The sequence below is a fragment of the Melanerpes formicivorus genome, unplaced genomic scaffold, assembly GCF_026170545.1.
Source record: "Melanerpes formicivorus ecotype bairdi unplaced genomic scaffold, bMelFor1.0.p_v2 SCAF_50, whole genome shotgun sequence".
Lineage (NCBI taxonomy): Eukaryota > Metazoa > Chordata > Aves > Piciformes > Picidae > Melanerpes > Melanerpes formicivorus.
In genome coordinates this window covers 3,476,400-3,494,814 of record NW_027142402.1, presented here as the reverse complement: position 1 = coordinate 3,494,814, position 18,415 = coordinate 3,476,400, and the positions used below count along the sequence as shown (strand labels likewise).

The 18,415-nt window shown below is 45.5% G+C and overlaps 1 protein-coding gene across 1 annotated transcript in view; it reads right to left on the bottom strand.

Moving 5' to 3' along the window:
* Nucleotides 1–18,415, bottom strand: part of SOBP (sine oculis binding protein homolog) — a 121,639-nt gene that overhangs the window by 90,908 nt on the left and 12,316 nt on the right. Inside the window, 2 exon segments of the mRNA XM_068160481.1 lie at nucleotides 6,097–6,248; nucleotides 17,486–17,671. Coding sequence (XP_068016582.1) covers nucleotides 6,097–6,248; nucleotides 17,486–17,671 — 338 coding nt within the window.

Below are 18,415 nucleotides of genomic sequence, written 5' to 3'. Positions count from 1 at the left end.
ATCCGTTTCGCTTTGCCATGGGTGAGCAGTGAGATGGTCTGACTGATGGTCTCAGTAGGCCCATCTGGAATTTCATTTGCCTCTTCTAATCATGAAAAATCCTAGCTCTGGTTTAGGGAAGGAGTTTTCTGAGATTCCTGGGTTTAGCATGCAGAAAGTAGAAAGGCCAGCTGACGACAGCCAGACAATGATGCCAGCTCTTCTCCTTTCCCACTGATGCCACCCATCTCTTTCACAGCTCAGCATTCACTTGATATCTCACTGTCTGCTCCAAATTCTTAGTCACTGTCTGCAGCCTTCTACTCTCCACAAACTTCAAAAACATCCTCTGAGGGAGGATATTTTCCTTTCCCCTCCTTCTCCAGATAGTCCCTCAAAGACATTTGCGATTGTGCCCCTCTGCATGCTCAGTGTCTCATCTGCATTCACTCATCAGCACTCCTTTACATCTCAACATAGCAATCACAGCTATGGAGATGTTTGCCATCTTTTCCCCTTCTACCTTCAAGTGTTTGCAGGAAACCAAACCTTATTAACTGGCTGCTGTGGCAAACAGGGCTAGGCAGGCATGCAGATGTGCATACACACAGAGAAGCACAGCTAGCGACACACACACACGTTCTCCACACACCCACAGCAGCAGAAGTGACTTTCTGAGCCATTCATTAAATCCCACTTCTCTATGGCTCTGCACAACCAAATGCAGATGATTTCACACCAAGCAGGTAGGATACCTGCTCTGCACTGACCTTCCTGAACACCTAAAGAATGCAAATTAAATCTCTAGGAGAAAGAGTTTTGCTATTCAGCTTCCCAAGTGTTTCAAAAGTTATAATGGAAAGGGAGTCTCAAGGCAGGAGCAACAGCTAAGCCTTTTGGGGTGTGGTTTTTTTTGTCAAGGGTATTAATTGCATCAAGTTGCTTTTTTTTTCCCCCCAAATTTCCATGAATGATGATCATTTTACAAATTAGATTTTGCAGGTGCATAAGAAAGAGAAGAAAGTAACACCTTTGGGGTGGCTTTTTTTGCCACTACTCATTGACTTACCAGGGAGACTGTTAAATGTTTCTTATGCACTGCTAGGCTGCACAATTAAGCCTGAAATCAAGAGAACTTTCTCTGACAACCCTCAGGAATAATTCTGGGGAATAAGAGCTTCTGTTTACTCCCAGTTTTTAGTGTGTGTTGGTATACAACATGTCCAGATTAATCACACAGTGATATGCATTAATTAACCAAAGAACCCTACTCAGGCAGGAGCACTGAGGCTTGCTGGTGTTGTGTGTGCACCTCAGCGTCTTCACACACAGGTTGGAAATGTGAGGAATTGTCTGATGCAGCACAACTCAGGGCTAACTACATGCACACAACTCCTTACAACCTCACTTGATTGTTCACATTCATTTTTGCTGGGCAGATGAGGTACAAGAGCATCACATGCAGCACCTGTCTGTGCTACCCACTCACACAGGGTGCTGCCCATCACTGTCTTCTGCAGGGAGAAAGGAGCCATCGCTGTTTGCCTCTCCTGCAGCTAAACTGCAGTTTACTTTTACTTTGTGATTTATGCCTTTTTTTTTTCCTTTTTGTTGTTGTTGGTATTGGTATAAATGAAATTTGACTGCACTGTAAACAAACCCATCTATCATCTTTTTCTCCTGATTGGGAGGCAGTGTGAAACAGCAAACAAGGTCAAGTATAAAATACCGACTGACAACCCTGCCGTCACTTTTATCTCCGATGGCTTACTCAAATCAAGCCCCTTATCCTTTCAAGTATCTGTGAACAGAGCCTCTAACCCCCATGAATTCACTCCTCATTCTAGGTTTGGCTATTTGGTCACAATAAATTTGTTTTTCTGAGCCATTGAGTCAATAAACTTCGCTTCCAAATGAATCTTTTTCAGGCTTCGGACCGACTGGATCCAATTACGAATCCAATTGTTCTCCTTAAACTTAATTTGCTGAAACTTGGTGGTCTGGTGCTTTTGGCCCTTATGTGCCTCTCTGTTGCTTAAATTTATATCTGTTGGCCTATAAAATTCAATCTCTAATGAAGGGAGCATCAGGACAGCTACAAATGCTAAGCCTTCAGTTGCCAGCACTGGTGTGAAATGCTCCCTTTTACTGCAGCACTTCCTTTTGTTTGGTATTTTCATGCACAACAGGTTACCATTATGCAGCAGCTGCTTCTGTGCATTTCACTGTGCATACAACACCAAACAGGGGCACAAAGGCACATTTGAGTTATTTTTGCTTGGTGGTGGCAGTATTTTGAAGTTTATTCTACATCAGACCTAGTCTAAATACTTCACCTAATTTTTTTCTGCCTAATGAGGTAAACTCTCCAATTCTGTCTTAATTTATGGTAATTCAGATAAAATTGCACTCTGTGGGGAGCCCCATTTTAATTTCAAGACATATATATTTCTATTGTTGCAAGGCATGGCGGCTAATAGAGTCAATTCTAAATGCTGCAGGATACCTGGGGCAAAATGTGTTGTTTCTCCTGAGAAAAGGAACTTAAAATTGCACAAATCTTTTCACTTACAAACTGCCCAACCCAACCACAGCTGTGTATGGAAGCACAGGGTGCAGGAGGTGCAGCTTCTGGAGCACAAACTCTGCTGGGACAAAAGGCAGGGAGGAGTGATGTGCACCTCTGATTGAACTGCTGGGGTTCTAACACTCCCAGGCCAGCAAAGCTCCATCTTATTGCAGTGCATTGCTGCTTCTGCTAAAGCTGCTGCAGGAGAGGGCTGGAGAGGAGTTAAAGGCTGGGAGCAGACAGTGCCTAGCTAACCTGGAGTTTTGTGGAGTACTTTTTTTTGTTGGAAATGAGAAGAAACTTCCCCACTGAAAGAGTTCTCAAACACTGGAACTGGCTACCCAGGGAGGGGGTTGAATCCCCATCCCTGGAGGTGTTTGAAAGAGGCAGAGATGTGATGCTGAGGGACATGAGTTAGCACCAGGCTTGGCAGAGTTAGAGAATGGTTGGACTCCATGATCTTAATGAAAGGTCTTTTCCAAAGAAAATGATTCTGTGATTCTATGAAGCTTTCTTCCAGCTGGGAATGTGTGGGCATGCATTGCTCCAGAGTGCATTTGCCCCCTGGATGGGAGATTTGTTATAAGGATGATGACAAAAGTCCTAATTCTGAAGAGAGGCATTGGCATTCAGAGCTGGATCATTTGCAGCATTACTTAGTGTCATTTTGAGACATTAGTGATGACACTCTTTACTGTTTAAACAGTCCTATCATTTTAAGCAAGCACTTATTACAGCACTTCTTATCTAGGGGAGGGAGGGAAGGCTGCTTAACACGATCCATTAGGAAATCCAAGCCTTACATGAAGTGACCACAAAGTCCTATCAGCTCCCAGAAGTGCTGCAGCTGGACATATTTAATGTAATGCAACACTGTATTGTGGTAGAGATCTGCTGTTTAAAACACACATAAGGTAGGTGAAACATGACTGTTTTACTCCTCTGGAAATGAGTGTAGAGAGGCATAACTTCCCAAATAAATAAGCATTAGACTCCTGGGGAAGACAGGTACACTGTTGGGCTGGTAATAACAGATTAAAGGTCAGTGGTTACACTGAAACTATGGCAGCCTTGGTCCTTTGATCTCATTCCTCAAGACTCTGTCACTACCAGCTGAAGTGCAAAGCAAGAAGCATTCCTGCTGAACTCCACTGCACCTGTCTGAATTTCACAGCAGCATTTCCTGAATATCCTGGCCCCTGAGTGTCTAATGCCATAAATCCACCTGCAAAGGGCAGCTCCAAATTTTCCCTGCTGGGGCAGACCCTGTTCAATTCCAGATTCCACAGGTGCAAGGAGGAAGAAAATTTGCTTCACTGGCTTGGCTTTGACGTGGAGCCAAAGCAGCAACCAACATGTTATCAATTAGATGTCATCTCCCCATGTCTTGCCAAGTCCTCCCATATGACATTCTGTTAATTTGCAACCTTTTTAGTGAAGAGTAGGACATTTCACTGGGATATGATGGCACATGGAAAGAGGAGGAACATCTATTGGTGCAAAATCATGAATAGAGAGCTTTCTGGATGGCTATTTTCAGAACTTTTTACCTTCCAGTTAGAAGTTAACAGAAGTGTAGGAAAGGGAACCAGGGGGGAAATGAGATGGCTCTAATTCATTCTTTCTCATAATATAAGGACAAGGAGGCCTCCAACAAAGCACACAGGTGATAAATTTTAAGTCAGGGTAGAAAGGAAGGTTTTCCTACATTGCCTGACACTGCATTCATGGCCATAAGCTCGTACTGAATCCCACCACTGCTGGGTTAGTGGAAGGCTGAAGCACACCTAGGCATTACATCACCACTGCTTTTATTTAGTAAGGGATCTAGATCTCCTATTTCAGGATCTAAGGTGTACCTGAGAGAACCCACCATGAATCACAGAATAGCTTCACCTGGAAAAGACCTTTAAGATCACTGAGTTCAGCCATTCTCTAACTCTGCCAAGACTCGTGCTAAGCCACGGCCCTCAGCACCTCATTTCTGCCTCTTTTAAACACAGGACACACAGGACCACCAAACTAGGATCACTGGCAATGCCTCCATTGCTACCAACTGTCTTACTCATGTAAATTTGTGACTAAAAGTCACAGCAGTGTGATCTGGATCCTGTCACCCCAGAGTGTCTTACACACTGCGGGGCACGTTGAAGTGAATGTGCATACGCCTGCACGTGTGCACACCTACCTACCCCTGCACGTGTGCACACCTACCTACCCCTGCACGTGTGCACACCTACCTACACCCATGGGAACTGACTGCCTGATGAGGAGCACCTAAGGAGATGCATTGCCCTCCTCTACACCTCTTCTAGGTACAAAGGCTAGACTATAATGGAATGGAATAGAGTAAACCAGCTTGGCATGTAAACACCACTCCTCACAGAAGGCTCATGTGCCACTGTCTTGCCTGTCTGCTTCACTGAGCATGCTGAGCTTCATTCTCCAAGGCTGCCACTAAAATTCCACTCCACTGATTTTTGCAACCTAATTCTTCAGGCATTTTTTAAATATGTATATTTTTTTTTGCTATTGTTGTTGTTAGGTTTCTTGGCAGGACAATGTGACCCAAATTCATACAGGAGGGTAATTTGCTACAGCATTGCATCAGGAGTCGAGGATCCATAGGTCCTTACAAAAGACCAGATTTGGAGACCTGAATTCAATTTGAGCTCGCCAGGCTCTGAATGTTCATTTGGACAACCAACATGCAAAAGGGTTTTAGGAATGAGGAACATTTCTAAGCTCATAAAAGCTACCCAAGGGCTCACACTATTAAGCACTTTTTCAACAGCTACTTTTTTAACGGCTAAAAATGCCGGAGCGTTTTGTGCTTGTTTTTCCTTTAAATGACATATCACACATTCTGCTGCAGAAAAACAGCTGCTGAAGTAACCTAGAGGGCATTTGCAGGCACTGTACTTCAGTGATTACAGCAATTTTTGTAGACATTCAGTGTGAGGACTGCATTCTAATTTTAGACAGAGTTAAATTTAAATTGAGTGGGAGGGGTTTTCACGCTACTCTACAAGTTCTAACATTGGTCACCCCAAGCTAAACCTCAACTGGATAGTGTCTAAATTTATTAGTAATGACACACTTTAAAAGAATGAAGCTAGAGCTCACTAGCAGCAGTGGGAAGATGCCCACCATTGTGATAGGACCTAGATTTTAGCCTTAGAAGAAGTTGCTCACTGGCCATGGGACTCGGTGACACAACCCTCCTCTACTCTGTTTCCATGATACTTCCTCTTTGTTCTGTGTCTGTAGCAAGACCCCTGAGATTCTCAGGTCAAACTGGGACACTGACACTAATGCTTATTATTATTTAAATTCCCTGACTGTCACAAAACCCAAGCATGGAGCTGAAGGAAACTGAAAGAAACGAGGTTAGTAAAGGGCTGACAGTCCAACAGACAATACAGATGGAAAGTGGAGGGACTAGGTGGAACAGAGAAAACAAAAGAAAAGAGCTTCTATTAGATGCTAAATGAGACCCAGGTTGGGCCTCTGTCTATGTAGGTTACATCTTTCCTTATTTCTCTTACCTTGTTTCTCTTGAAATATGCTCTTCGGCAAGCTGCAAAGCACTTCTCACTGCAGAAGCATTTCACTTCGCTTCCCATACTCAGGGAATAACGCTTGATTCCAACTTTCTGGCACCAGGCACACATTATTTGTACATTTGACACATCATCTTCTACAACAAAAATAGAAGAACAATGTTTACATGAGATGCAAACACCTTCTTCAGACATTTTCACACTTACTCTTACATACAGCCAGTACCATCTCCTCTGATTTCTAACTCCCTCGCTGCCTGAGAGCAGAACGGTGCAAGCCTGTGATCACCAGCTTTGTCCTCAGGCAGCTGGTAACCTGTGCCAGCCAGGCTCAGCAGATTGGCAAAGCTTCTAAGATGGCTGGAAAAGATTATTAGCTGAAAAAATGGTGCATTGCTGAAAAGCTCTGGAAATCTCGAGAGCCTTTTAGCATGTTTAAGAGTGCACAACTCTTTATTAAACCAGTAACCAAGGCTAGAGGCTTAATGAGTATTGCTCCTTTGTTCTTGTTACTTACAGTCTGTTATAGTGAACCCCTGAGATGTTCTTCTCAGCAAGCTGGTGATGAAACACACCCAGAAGGTACTGCACCGAGGCAGGTCTCTAACAGGAGCCCTATTCTAAATACTAAGGAGCACAAAATGCCCTTTCTCCATGTTTAGGAAGAATGATCAGTGTCCCAAAAGGGGAGTTTTCAAGTGAATAGAGCAGTCACAGAAACGCAGGCTTGAGCAAGATGGAAGCTGCAGCACTGTGGTAAAGTCTGATGGGTTACTTCCCAGCCATCATGCTCATCAGTCAAATTTTAATTCAGGCAGAGTTCCCCAGCCTCTTTCAAGCTCTTCTCCCATGTGTGTTACAAATGTGGTGTGCAAGCTCTCTGCCATGTCAAAAACCACTGGGCTTATTACTAAAGTGCTGGCAACATCTTTGTGTCATCCTCGTGAAGCCCAGAAAGCCAACATATCCCAGGCTCCATCAAAAGCAGGGTGACCAGCAGGAGAAGGGAGGTGATTCTGCCCCCTCTGCTCTGCTCTCCTGAGACCCCCACCTGGAGCACTGTGTGCAGTTCTGGTGCCCCCAGAAGGGCATCTGGTACACAAGAAGGATATCAAACTGCTGGAGTGGGTCCGGAGGAGGCCACAAAGACGATCAGAGGGCTGCAGTACCTCACCTATGGGGACAGGCGAGAGAGTTGGTGCTGGTCATCCTGAAAGAGAAGGCACCAAGGCCTTCCAGTACCAGAAAGGGGCTACAAGAAAGCTGGGAAGCTACATTTTACAAGGGCTTGTAGTGATAGGATGAGAGGAAATGGATTGAAGCTTGAGGAGGGGAGATTTAGGAGATTAGGAAGAAATTCTTCACAGTGAGGGTGGGGAGACACTGCGAGGGAGGTGGTGGGTGCCCTTTCCCTGGAGGTGTTTGAGGCCTCAGGTTGGATGAGGCCTTGAGCAACCTGGGCGAGGGGAAGCTGTCCTTGCCCATGGAGGGGGTTGGGACTAGATGACCTTTAAGGTCCCTTCCTACCCAAACCATTCTATGAATCTGTGAATCACTCCCACCCCAGCTTCACAGACAGGGGCAGTGAATACTTAAGCCTCCAAAACAGATCAAGAAGGTTAAGCAGGAATCTTTCTGACCTAAAAAACTTAAGACTTCTTTGGTTCTTATGTCCAGTCTAGAATACAGAGTGACCTTTCAGCTACAGACAGCAGCCATTGTCTAGCTTCTGGGAAAACAAAAACCCCCAAATCCCTGAAGAGGAATTGTTGAAGCAGTTCCTGGTCCGTGAGCTGTGGAGAATGCATAGCTCAGAGAGTCTGTCACGCAGCCATCCCATTTCCCTATAAAGGATTTGTTTTTGAAGCTATGCTGTCATCCTTCTGCAAAATTATTGGCAAACTAATTTTTAGCAGAGTGATTTGGCTCCTTGCCCTGACTATCATAACTCAGAACTGCGTGCTGCCTTTGATTCACCTTAACGGAATAAATATTGCCACTTTAATAACTTCTTCTTCTCTCTCCCCCCCCACCCCCCACCCCCCTTCCCCTTCCACAAATTGGGTTATGATTTATAGCTACAAATAAAATTGTACAATGTAAAGTAATGACCTTTTAGTTTTAATCAGCCTGTCTGCCTTTAAGCCTATATTTAAGCCTAAGTTATTACGCAGATTTGTGTTTAATGTATTTTACCACTCAGCCTTTGGAGGGGGATTTGCCAATATTCTAAATGCTTTTATATACTGAACACCAAGGGAAATCAAACCAATTTGGCCAGAATGATCACTAGCCCTCTATAGGATCAAGCAGCCTGCCCTTGAGCTGGTTGTCTCTGGGCCAGTCTTGGCCAGGACTCTAGCACAGCCCAGGAGCTCTTCCCTCCATTTGTATCCTGAGCCATTTGAAGTCCTAAGCTTTTACAGAAGTGTCCTGATTCAGCTACTCTTACACCTTAATAAACCAGTTCCTCACAGGCTGAACTTGCCCCTTTGAATGTATCAAGACAACAGAAGATCCTGTGAACCAAAGGAAAGATGGCAACCTCTTGTTTCAGATAACAGCAAGATACATTCTCCTACTGATAAGAAGTACTTTATCTCTGGAAAATAGGCGATCTACCAGTGATACCTTTCTAATAGCCTTCATCTCTGGTGTCAGCAGCTGTCATAAATGAAAACAAGACAATTACAGAGCTGAAAGGGAGTTTGCTGGCAAGGTAGATATTGGAGTAGCTCTTTTTTGAAGCAAGTTGGCTCATCTGGGGCACAGTTTTTAAGGAGAAGCAACAAAGCTCCACTGCTAGGATTCCTAGGGGCTTTCACGTGTGACTTTGTAGGGGAAACAGCCCAGCTATCATTCAGCTCCTGTTCACTGACACACATGAACTGTCTCCCATAGGTGATCAGAAAGACCACCCAATTGTCCATTTTCAAACACAGAGCATCCCAGCACCAGCAACAACTGTTTGCATGGAAAAGCTGCTCTGCAGGAGGTCCTGTGCTTCAAAGCTCACTTCAGCAGCCTCCTGCCCTTCTCTCAGGATAATGTGCCAAATCCCCATCCTTATGGCACTCAGCAGGAAGAACCTGCTGCAAGGAGAACACTGGGAAGGAGGGAAATTCAAATTCAGCAGTTTGAGACTCTTTGGCTGTCTTGAGTCTTGAGGTCAGCAGAAATGAAGCTCCTCCACAGCAACTACATTGGGGTACGGATCAGCAAGGCTCTCCTTCGCTCACCGCCAGCTCTCACTCGTCCAGCTTAGTGTATCCGCTCGGGTAACACGAGCTCATCCTGACAGCATGCCTGGGGCCATCATGTGAGCTTTGGCTTGATGAAGATCCTTCACCACCACCAGTTTCAGACCTTGACACATGTTTGTAAAGTACAAAAATAACATTTGCAAGCCCTGGTACAGATTGTTTTGAGGTGAAAGAAAATCGTTTTCAACTACTGCTTTAGGTTTTTTCCCTCCCTGTAGGCTTGCAGCTTTAAGACTTGCTCTGGCAATGTGCTTAGCATGTCCTCAGGTCTGTCGTGTTTATGACAGGTAGTGTGGGTACTCATACAGGTGAGACAAAGAGGAGCTGGCACAGAGACAACTGAATAGTAACAGGGAAGTTTTCAGCAGAACTGTACTGCTGTCGTCTAGAATTACAGCAGGTAATAGAATCACAGAATGGTAGGGGTTGGGAGGGACCTCTAGAGCTCATCCAGTCCAACTTCCCTGCCAAAGCAGGATCACCCAGGGCAGGTCACACAAGAACACAGCCAGGCAGCTTTGGAAAGGCTCCAGAGAAGGAGACTCCACAGCCTCTCAGGGCAGCCTGTTCCAGTGCTCTATCACCTCCACAGAAAAGAATTTTCTCCTCGTGTTGAGGTGGAACCTCCTGTGTCCTACCTTGTACCCATTGTTCCTTGTCCTATTACTGGGCACCACTAGAGCCTGGTACCTTCATCTTGACACCCACCCCTCAGATATAGAGACATTGATAAGATCCCCTCCTCAGCCTTCTCTTCTCCAGACTAAACAGCCCTGGGTCTTTCAGTCTTTCTTCATAGCAGAGATATTCATGTCCCTTCATCATCCTCATAGCTCTCCATTGGACTCTCTCCAGTAGATCCTTGTCCCTCTTGAACTGTAGAGTGCAAAAATGGACACAGTATTCCAGGTGTAATCTCGCCAGGGCAGAGTAGAGGGGGAGGAAAACCTCTCTAGACCTGCTGGACGCACTTTTCTCGATGCACCTCAAGGATATCATTGGCCCTCTTGGCCACAAGGACACATTGCTGTCCTATGGATAACTTAACACATTCCTTCCACATACAGCACAAGATCTGAATTTCCAGCTTCTGCTTTTCTGTGCTCTGAGCTCTTCCTAGGGAGAGCTATTGAGTTCCAAAACTGTGTTTTGCTGCCCCTGGGTTGTGTCACTACAGGTGGAAGAAGCACTCCCTGCACCCGCCACACAGATGCTGCTCAGATACATCTCCTTGTGGTTTGCAGCCTGTGTGTTTTTCATAATGAACAATGCAATAAAGACAGAGTGTTTGCAGTGTTAAATCATGTTCCCAAAGGGAGCAGTTTGTATAACAAGATAAAATTATCACATTATAATAACTAAATATGCATCAGTCTAAAGCATGCTTCAATTAATCATCAAAAGTTTGCACCGCCTCTTTAGGTCTTAATTAAGCAGAAGGGTTTGTGGTTTGGTGGTTTTTTGTTGTTGGTTTGGGGTTGGGTTTTTTTTCTTTCCAACCAGTGTGAAGAAGCTGCAGAAAATTGTTCCTCTCAAACCCAGTGAGCAGCAGTTTCCACTAATCAATCTTACGTGGAGCCATAATTTGGAGACGTGGGGGGATGAGGAGCAAGGCAATGAGAACAAATCCATCATGTACAGCTCTGTCCCCGCAGCTAAACAAACCAGCAGGGCCTACAGTGCTTAGCAAGATCATCCTAAAATCCCTACAAATTTGCAGTTAAATCCTGATCAGTTTGCTAACTTTTAGGCTGCAAGGTTCTACCAACATCATTTTAAACTACCTATTCCATGTCTTCAATTTTAACTCTGAGAATTTGGGTGAAACTAAATGCAGCCACAGCTCTAATCCTGCAGATTGGGATGAGCCACAGGCAGGTACTCCAAACCCTTACTTTCCATGTTTCCTTGCAAGAAACTCAGCAGGAGGCACTCAACTCTTCTGGGAAGAAGAAAATATCACTCCTGAAGGCACCCAGCTCCAGCACTGAAGAAGTGCTGCTATGCAGAAGGAAGACCAGGAGGGCACAGGGTTTGGGACTGAGATCTCAAAGGGTACATCCCCTGGACTGAGTGAGCCCCTGTGAAACCTGTACCTTGGCTGTGGCTGTATCTGTGACCTGATACAGAAAACATCTTGGCATCCCATGCCTCCTTGGTGCCTGCCCACCACCAATCTCTTTCCAGCATGAACTTCTTTCTACCACAGCTCTCAGAAGCCATGCCTCCCCACTACTGCTTTCTTGTCCTTTCTTTTTCTCTTTGCTGCACCCCACCCCCTCACACAGGCAGTTAGGATCCCAGAGGGTGTTTAAGGGGAGCTAGAACAACCCTTTTACACCATGCTGGGAACTGTGCTCAATCCACAGGCACACATCTTTAAACATTTTAGCTGCTTTCACTCCTACTTTCCAATGAAAAGCTGCAAAACTTCTTTTTCAGATCTTGACTCTAACATGTGCAGCATTAACACCAAGGGCTCACAGTTTCCACTGGGACCTGCCAGGATTTCAGAATGGTTAATTCTGAGTTACCTGCCATGGAAGAAAACCATGTAGCACACATTTAGCTTTTTCAGCCCAAAGCAGTTCCCGAGGTTGATGCTCCCCACCACTGCAGTTACTTTTCTTACATCCAAAATGTTTTAATCTGGTTAATTTCACACTAAAACCAAACAACCAAACAAAACTCCTGAGATATTGCTGCACATCCCCCTCCTGATAGCACCGAAGTGCTGACCCTTCAAATAGGTGAAGCGTGTGACAAACTCAAGGTACAAAAAGCACCTCGGAAAAAGTAATTAAGAGAGTAGGATTCAGAACCAGGGCTGACAATAGAGAGCTTGCTGCAGCCATCACTGGGGAAATACCTCAGGGGCTCTACCATGCATGTCCTTTTAAGGACCAGTCTCTGGAAGTTCACTGCTCTGCCAATAAAGCAAAGTGTCCCAGCTCATCTGGGGGATCCATGGCTTGCCAGCGTTTTCTACACATGGGCTGATGTCCCTTCTCATGTGTAGCTCAGCAGGAAGGCAGGACACAAATAAAAGCTGGCATTTAGGCAGGCTTTAAACATGCAAGTGGTAAAGCAGACAACAGGGAGGGAGCTCCCTGTGTGTTTTGAATACCTGCTATTAAAGCACATCGGTGGACTTGGTGGTTTTCTTTTTAGCACAAAGGAAACACTCAGCCCTCCACAAAGAGCTAAAGACTTCAGCAGTGGGCTAGATGGGGCAGGCAGCCTGGCAGCCTTTGGCATTTTAAAACCCAAGCACTAATAACCCTGTGATCAGTGTAAACCAGACCATGTTTCAAAGTGAAAACGAGTTAAAGAATGTGAAGAGTAGTGACTAAAGGATTCGTTGCAATGCTCTTTATTAGAGAGCTAAACCTGCCGCTAGAGAAACTGTAATGCTGTTCAACAGGAAATACCAAAGAGGGATCCAGAGCACAGGAAAATGAAAGTCTCCTCAATATAGAGACTTAATTAGATCTGATAATATGGTCTTTATTTAAGGAAAACTGCCACTGGGTTCTGCCTGGAATGAAGCTTCTTGGTAATGTAGTCACAGAACCAATTCCTCAGTGAATTTAGACAGATGAGCTTGGAATTCATTTTTACTGCCCTGCTAACTACCATTTAAAACATTTTTCATGCTTCCAGGTTCCTCCAACACCATTTAAACACGCAGAGAGGCAGCTCCAGAGTGCTCACAAGGAACTCAGGGACTCTGCTTAGTCCCACGTGTTGCAGCAGGTTACAGACTCAATACAGAAATTCCTGTGCATTTTAACCCAGAGTCCTGTTAAGCTAGAACACAGAAAGCCACTTGTTCCTTCCAATAACACAGCTATTTACTCACTCTACTGTTAGAAGATGACATTTCCTTGCCAGCTTAAATCACTATTTTACAAGGCTGATGCTCCTGTTCCTCCTGCAAGATGTTTTACCTCACCAGATACACTCCTCCAGCCAATTCCTTCCCTGCCAGGAGACTCTGATAACTTTTGGTACAGCCCAAATCATTACAGTTTGGAAATCATTGAACCAAACATTATGCAGAGACAATGACCTGCAGGTTGGAGGATTAAAATCCCTTTTCCTACCCCAAAGGTACTAATTTTCCTGTGAAAACTCAGGGAGGGAGTATTTTTTTCCCCCTGTACTTCTTTCCCCTGTGGGGAAAGCTTAGTCAGCTGCACAGCATCCTTCTCTCTGCCTCCTCGTCCACTGTGTCCCATGACAACGACCTCCCCTCACAGTGCAGCATGGCAGGGAGATGCTTCTTGTTTGGGATGCTTAGAACAGCAGCCACACTCAGTGCCTCACTGGCACAGAAGGAGGCAGGAAAGGGAAGGGTTTTACCGACACCCATGCTCAAAGGCTAGACCAACAAGCAGCTGTACCTCCCCTACCGAGATACTGCCATGGGGATCACAAGGGAAGGTAAACCAAAGCAACTCTTAAAGCAAGAGGGAAGTGGAGACAGCATAGCCTCCAGCAGGTGCCAGGGGAAGGAGGCAGCATGTTCTCACCTGCACTGGAAGGATTTTTTGCATTCTTCTTTAACTAGTCTTGATTTTAGCCTTCCTTCATCCCTTGCAACAACAGCCGTCCAGACTTGTCTGAGCAGAAGGGCAGAGTCACCCCAAGTGCCCTCTCAGGTTTACCCTACCACTGAGGGCTGCAGAACAGCAGTCAGGATGTTTGCATGCTACAGCCACATACCCTGCACAGCTGTGCTGGGGTTCATATTTCCAGATCATTCCTGGCTATTGCACTTCTGTCCCTTGCTATTTCTATACAATCTTGTCAGCTTTTCACACAAAATATTCATGTAGAAAGGACACTGTGCAAAGTTTCCCAGCAGGCTCAAGGAAGACCTGATCTGCTCAAATCTTTAATGAGTGCTTCCTCGGCACAGCTCAGGATCAGTACTCCTTCATCCTCCTTCCTGAGCTGCCAAGATACCAAGAATCATATCTGCCTCCTTGGAAATCCTGTTTGCCTTGGCTTCTGACTCTGTCCTCCCCCAGTGTGCTTTTTTAGCTCTGCAGTGGCTCCATCAGTGCACACTGCACAGTATCCTTCCTATTCCTCCCTTCAGGCTTCTGTGAGCATCCCCTGTACTCTGCTCTCTCTCTTCTCCCTCTTATCTGTATAGAATCTTATCTGCAAAACTATTCAGCTAATAATTCACTGTGACTGTTTCTTGGATCTGCTTTTCTTCTTCAGCCCATTGCTCTCCTGTCCAAGTGAATAACTCAGCCTGTCTTTCTGACACTTCTTTACCAGTGCTGATCCTTCAGCTCAAAATCAATACAGCAAGAATTAAAGTCTTAATAATTTCTCTCCAAGTGCTCACTCCATATTATTTGCTCAGTAACAGTGAATCACCCCATCTTTCCTGGCCTTCAGGTTCATGATTTAGATATCATTTTCATCTGTGGGCATTCTCTTTGGAGCTATATTTAAATCTTGTCAATTTTTCTCCTGCATTCCTCCTGATTCTCAGCATCTCAGTCATGGCAGTACCTCACTACCAGGTTTTCTCTCCAGCCTGCAATGCAACCTTGTCCCATGCACACCCAGCCCAAATGTGCTGCAAAAATCCCTTCCTCTGCCCAGGATTTTAACCTTGAGGCTTTCTTTTGGACTCTTTCCTCATTTCTCAACTCAAACAAATGTAAACTGCTTCTGCTCTTGTGGCAGGTCAGCCCCAGCCTGTCTCTGCCTCAGGTTGAAAACGCTGACTTTCAGCTTTAGCAATCTACGCTGTGAGCCTCTTTCATTTACGTCCTCAACTCAAAGCACTGTTTTGCTGTTTCCAAAGTCATCCCCCGTGCTTGTGAGGGGCTCTAACAGAACATCCCTAGAGTTACTCCTATCTGGCTTTGTATCACTCTGAAGTTTTCTGCTTTGATGTAGTGCCCACAAAACAGTGTCAAAGTGCAGTGCCAAGACGACTGCCTCACACGCTGCCTCTCCTGGCTCCTTTGTACTCCCTTTTCTACTTGCATCCACCAGTTGTTTCTTGCCAGGCTCTTTGGGGTGATCATGACTAGGGTACCTACGCCTCAAGATAAAACAAAACAATTACTGGCAATGCTTACTGCAAATCCCACAGAGGTTGTGGTTCTCCTCCCCCTCCAGCCCTCCCAAACTTTGCTCTCTAAACCAAAGGTGAGATAACTCTGCTCAGGTGGCCCGGTAACCCAGCGCTCACTGATGATCATGGGATAGAGTCAGAGGAAGGGATGTGCTCATATCCCCTTTGCAAGTGAAACAACAGCATTCATAATTAATGAACAAATGGCAGATACTTGTGTAAAGCCTTCTCTGCACGTCACCCTCGGCAGCACACTTGAACGCGGGACCGCACGTGGCAGGCAGACGAGCAAAGACCAGGAGGCAGCTGGCTCAGCCAAGGTTCCCCTGTGTCCACTTAACTACTGTTGCAGTGATTTGTTTTTCTACTTCATAGTTCCATCTCCTCCTGCTTGTTTGATGTCATAAAAACCCAGCAACTGTGGCAGTTTGCACAATGCATGTTACAGCCTTGCGCTCGCACACCACAAATTCAGCATTCTGGATCCATTCATGACTCAGACTGGAGGAGAAAATAGCTTGGGATGGCACAAGCCCTTGATTAAAGCTTTAGGGCCAAATCAACAACAGCTTAGGATCCAGCCCATATGGCCTGAGATCTTAAGCTGTGTAAAGGCTGCAGGAATGGGCCCAAATAGCTTTGGTAATTAGCAGATAGAGTATAAAATAGATGAAAAGTCTTTGGCATGGAATGTGTACCGAGGAACATCTGAAAATTATTCATAGCATATTAGGATATGTCTTTAGAGAGAAAGCTCAGTGACATCAAAATCATTTGGGATGGGCAGCTGTAGTCTATCACATGACTGTCACCAGGCAAACACTTCCTTGGGCCGATCATAGAATGGTTTGGGTTGGAAGGCACTTCCAAAGGTCACCCGGTCCAACCCCCTCTGCAGTCAGCAGGGACATCCTCAACTAAATCAGGCTGCCCAGAGCCCTCTCCAGCCTCACCTTGAACATCTCCAGGGATGGGGCCTCGAGCACCTCCCTGGGCAACCTGTTGCAGTGTTCCAGTCCCCTCCTGGTAAAGATCAGCACTTTATGGTTAGCGTTAGTCACTGTAACTAAGGGCAGAGGTGACCATCTAGAACTCCTGAGCCTACAAGTTGTTCTGCCACTGCAGAAGGGTTCCCACTAGGTTTGGGGACACTTTATCCAAGCTAAATGGTGCAGAGAGCTACCACTCTTCAGTAGGTATTGCAGGTCACTCTGTACTCCTCGTCAAGAGCACCCAGAATGACACACAGGGACACCCTTCGAAGCAGGACTGAGCCTGCTCCTCTGTGAATCCCCAGTCACCACACCACACAGCAGTAAACAACACCACAGCAATTCATCACCCTGCTGCAGCCTGAAGAGTTGCTTCCACAGGTGATGGGGAGCAGCACACAGCATGGAATAAATCACTTTTTCATGCAAGGGAGAAGAATGGCAATGTTACGAAATCACTCCTGATCAAAATCTAATGAAAATGCAAAACATCGCAGCTCAGTCTCCTGGGTAGAGGCAAGATCACATTAAACCCTCACGAGACAACAGCCAGGGATTTCAATGAGAATCAAGAGACAGTTTTCCCAGGGTGAGCCTGTTAACCTGATGCAAAGACATGATATTGATTTGATGGCTTTGTCTCTTTCACTGTTTCTTTCCTGGAGCCTATTCTTAATTCAATCATCTTCCATTAATTTATTTAAGGTCTTTATTCACCAGAACAAAATCTTTTCATCTTCCTTTTTTTTTTTTCCCTCCCCTCAGAGCAGATATTGCTGAAGCCTGGGAGTACAAAGCAGCACCCTGAGTGTCACAGGCAGCCCAGGTTTGTTGTAGCTGCATTAGCAGAAGTTTTCCAAGGATACTAACAAAGGGAGTCTCTTTCACACTCCATTTTCCAGCCCCCTGCCACTGGTTTTCAAACCACCCCCTTACAAAGACATGGTGATCAAGCAATCTCAAGGCATGTCAATGGCAGCAATCATTTTCCAGTGTTCATTAGGATTTACCTGCTGGTGGCTTTATGAAAGGTGTTGGAATTAATGGGACAATAATAGGTACATTCCCGTGATCCTTTGACCCTGCTGGTGAGTCTGAAAGTCCATTTCCTGTGGCAAGCCCTGGGTAGCTTGGGTTTATATTGTAGGGTGAAATAACACTGTCCTCAGGTAATTTTGGTTTTGGCAAAGAATTTTCTGCAAAAGACAAAGAACACATTGTACAGTATGACAAATAGATTGCTTAAATGCCCCTGCATACTTTCCCCAGTCTGCTCATTACATTACCTAGCCTAATACAAGCAAAGTGCAAAAGCCTCCAGACATTTTCCCTTTTAAAAGATGGACACCTTCCAGTATTCTTCAGCCATGCTCCACTCTTCTGGTAAGCTCACTTCAATCCAAAAGGTGGGATTGTTTTGTCATGCATATCATAGACTCGTTCAGGTTGGAAAGGACCCTTGGGATCATCAGCTCCAACCATTAACCCTACTGTACCAAGTTCACCGCTAAATCACATTGCTAAGTGGCACATCTAAACAACCTTTGAACACACGCAGGGATGGTGACTCAACTGCCTCTCTGGGCAGCCTGTTCCAGTGCTTCACCACTCTTTCAGCAAAATAATTTCTCTAATGTCCAGCCTAAAGCAACTCTGGTGCAGCTTGAGGCCATTCCCTCTTGTTCTGTTGCTAATTACCCGGGAGAAGAGACCAGCACCTACCTCTCTCTATAGTCCTTTCAGGTAGTGGTAGAGGGTGACAGGATCTCCCCTCTTCCTCACACTAAGCAGCCCCAGTTCCCTCAGCCACTCTTCATCAGACTCTTCACCACCTTCACTGCTCTCCTCCACACCTGCTCCAGCCCCTCAACGTCTTTCTTCTACTGAGCTGCCCAAAACTGAACACAGTGCTTGAGGTGTGGCCTCAGCAATACCAAGTA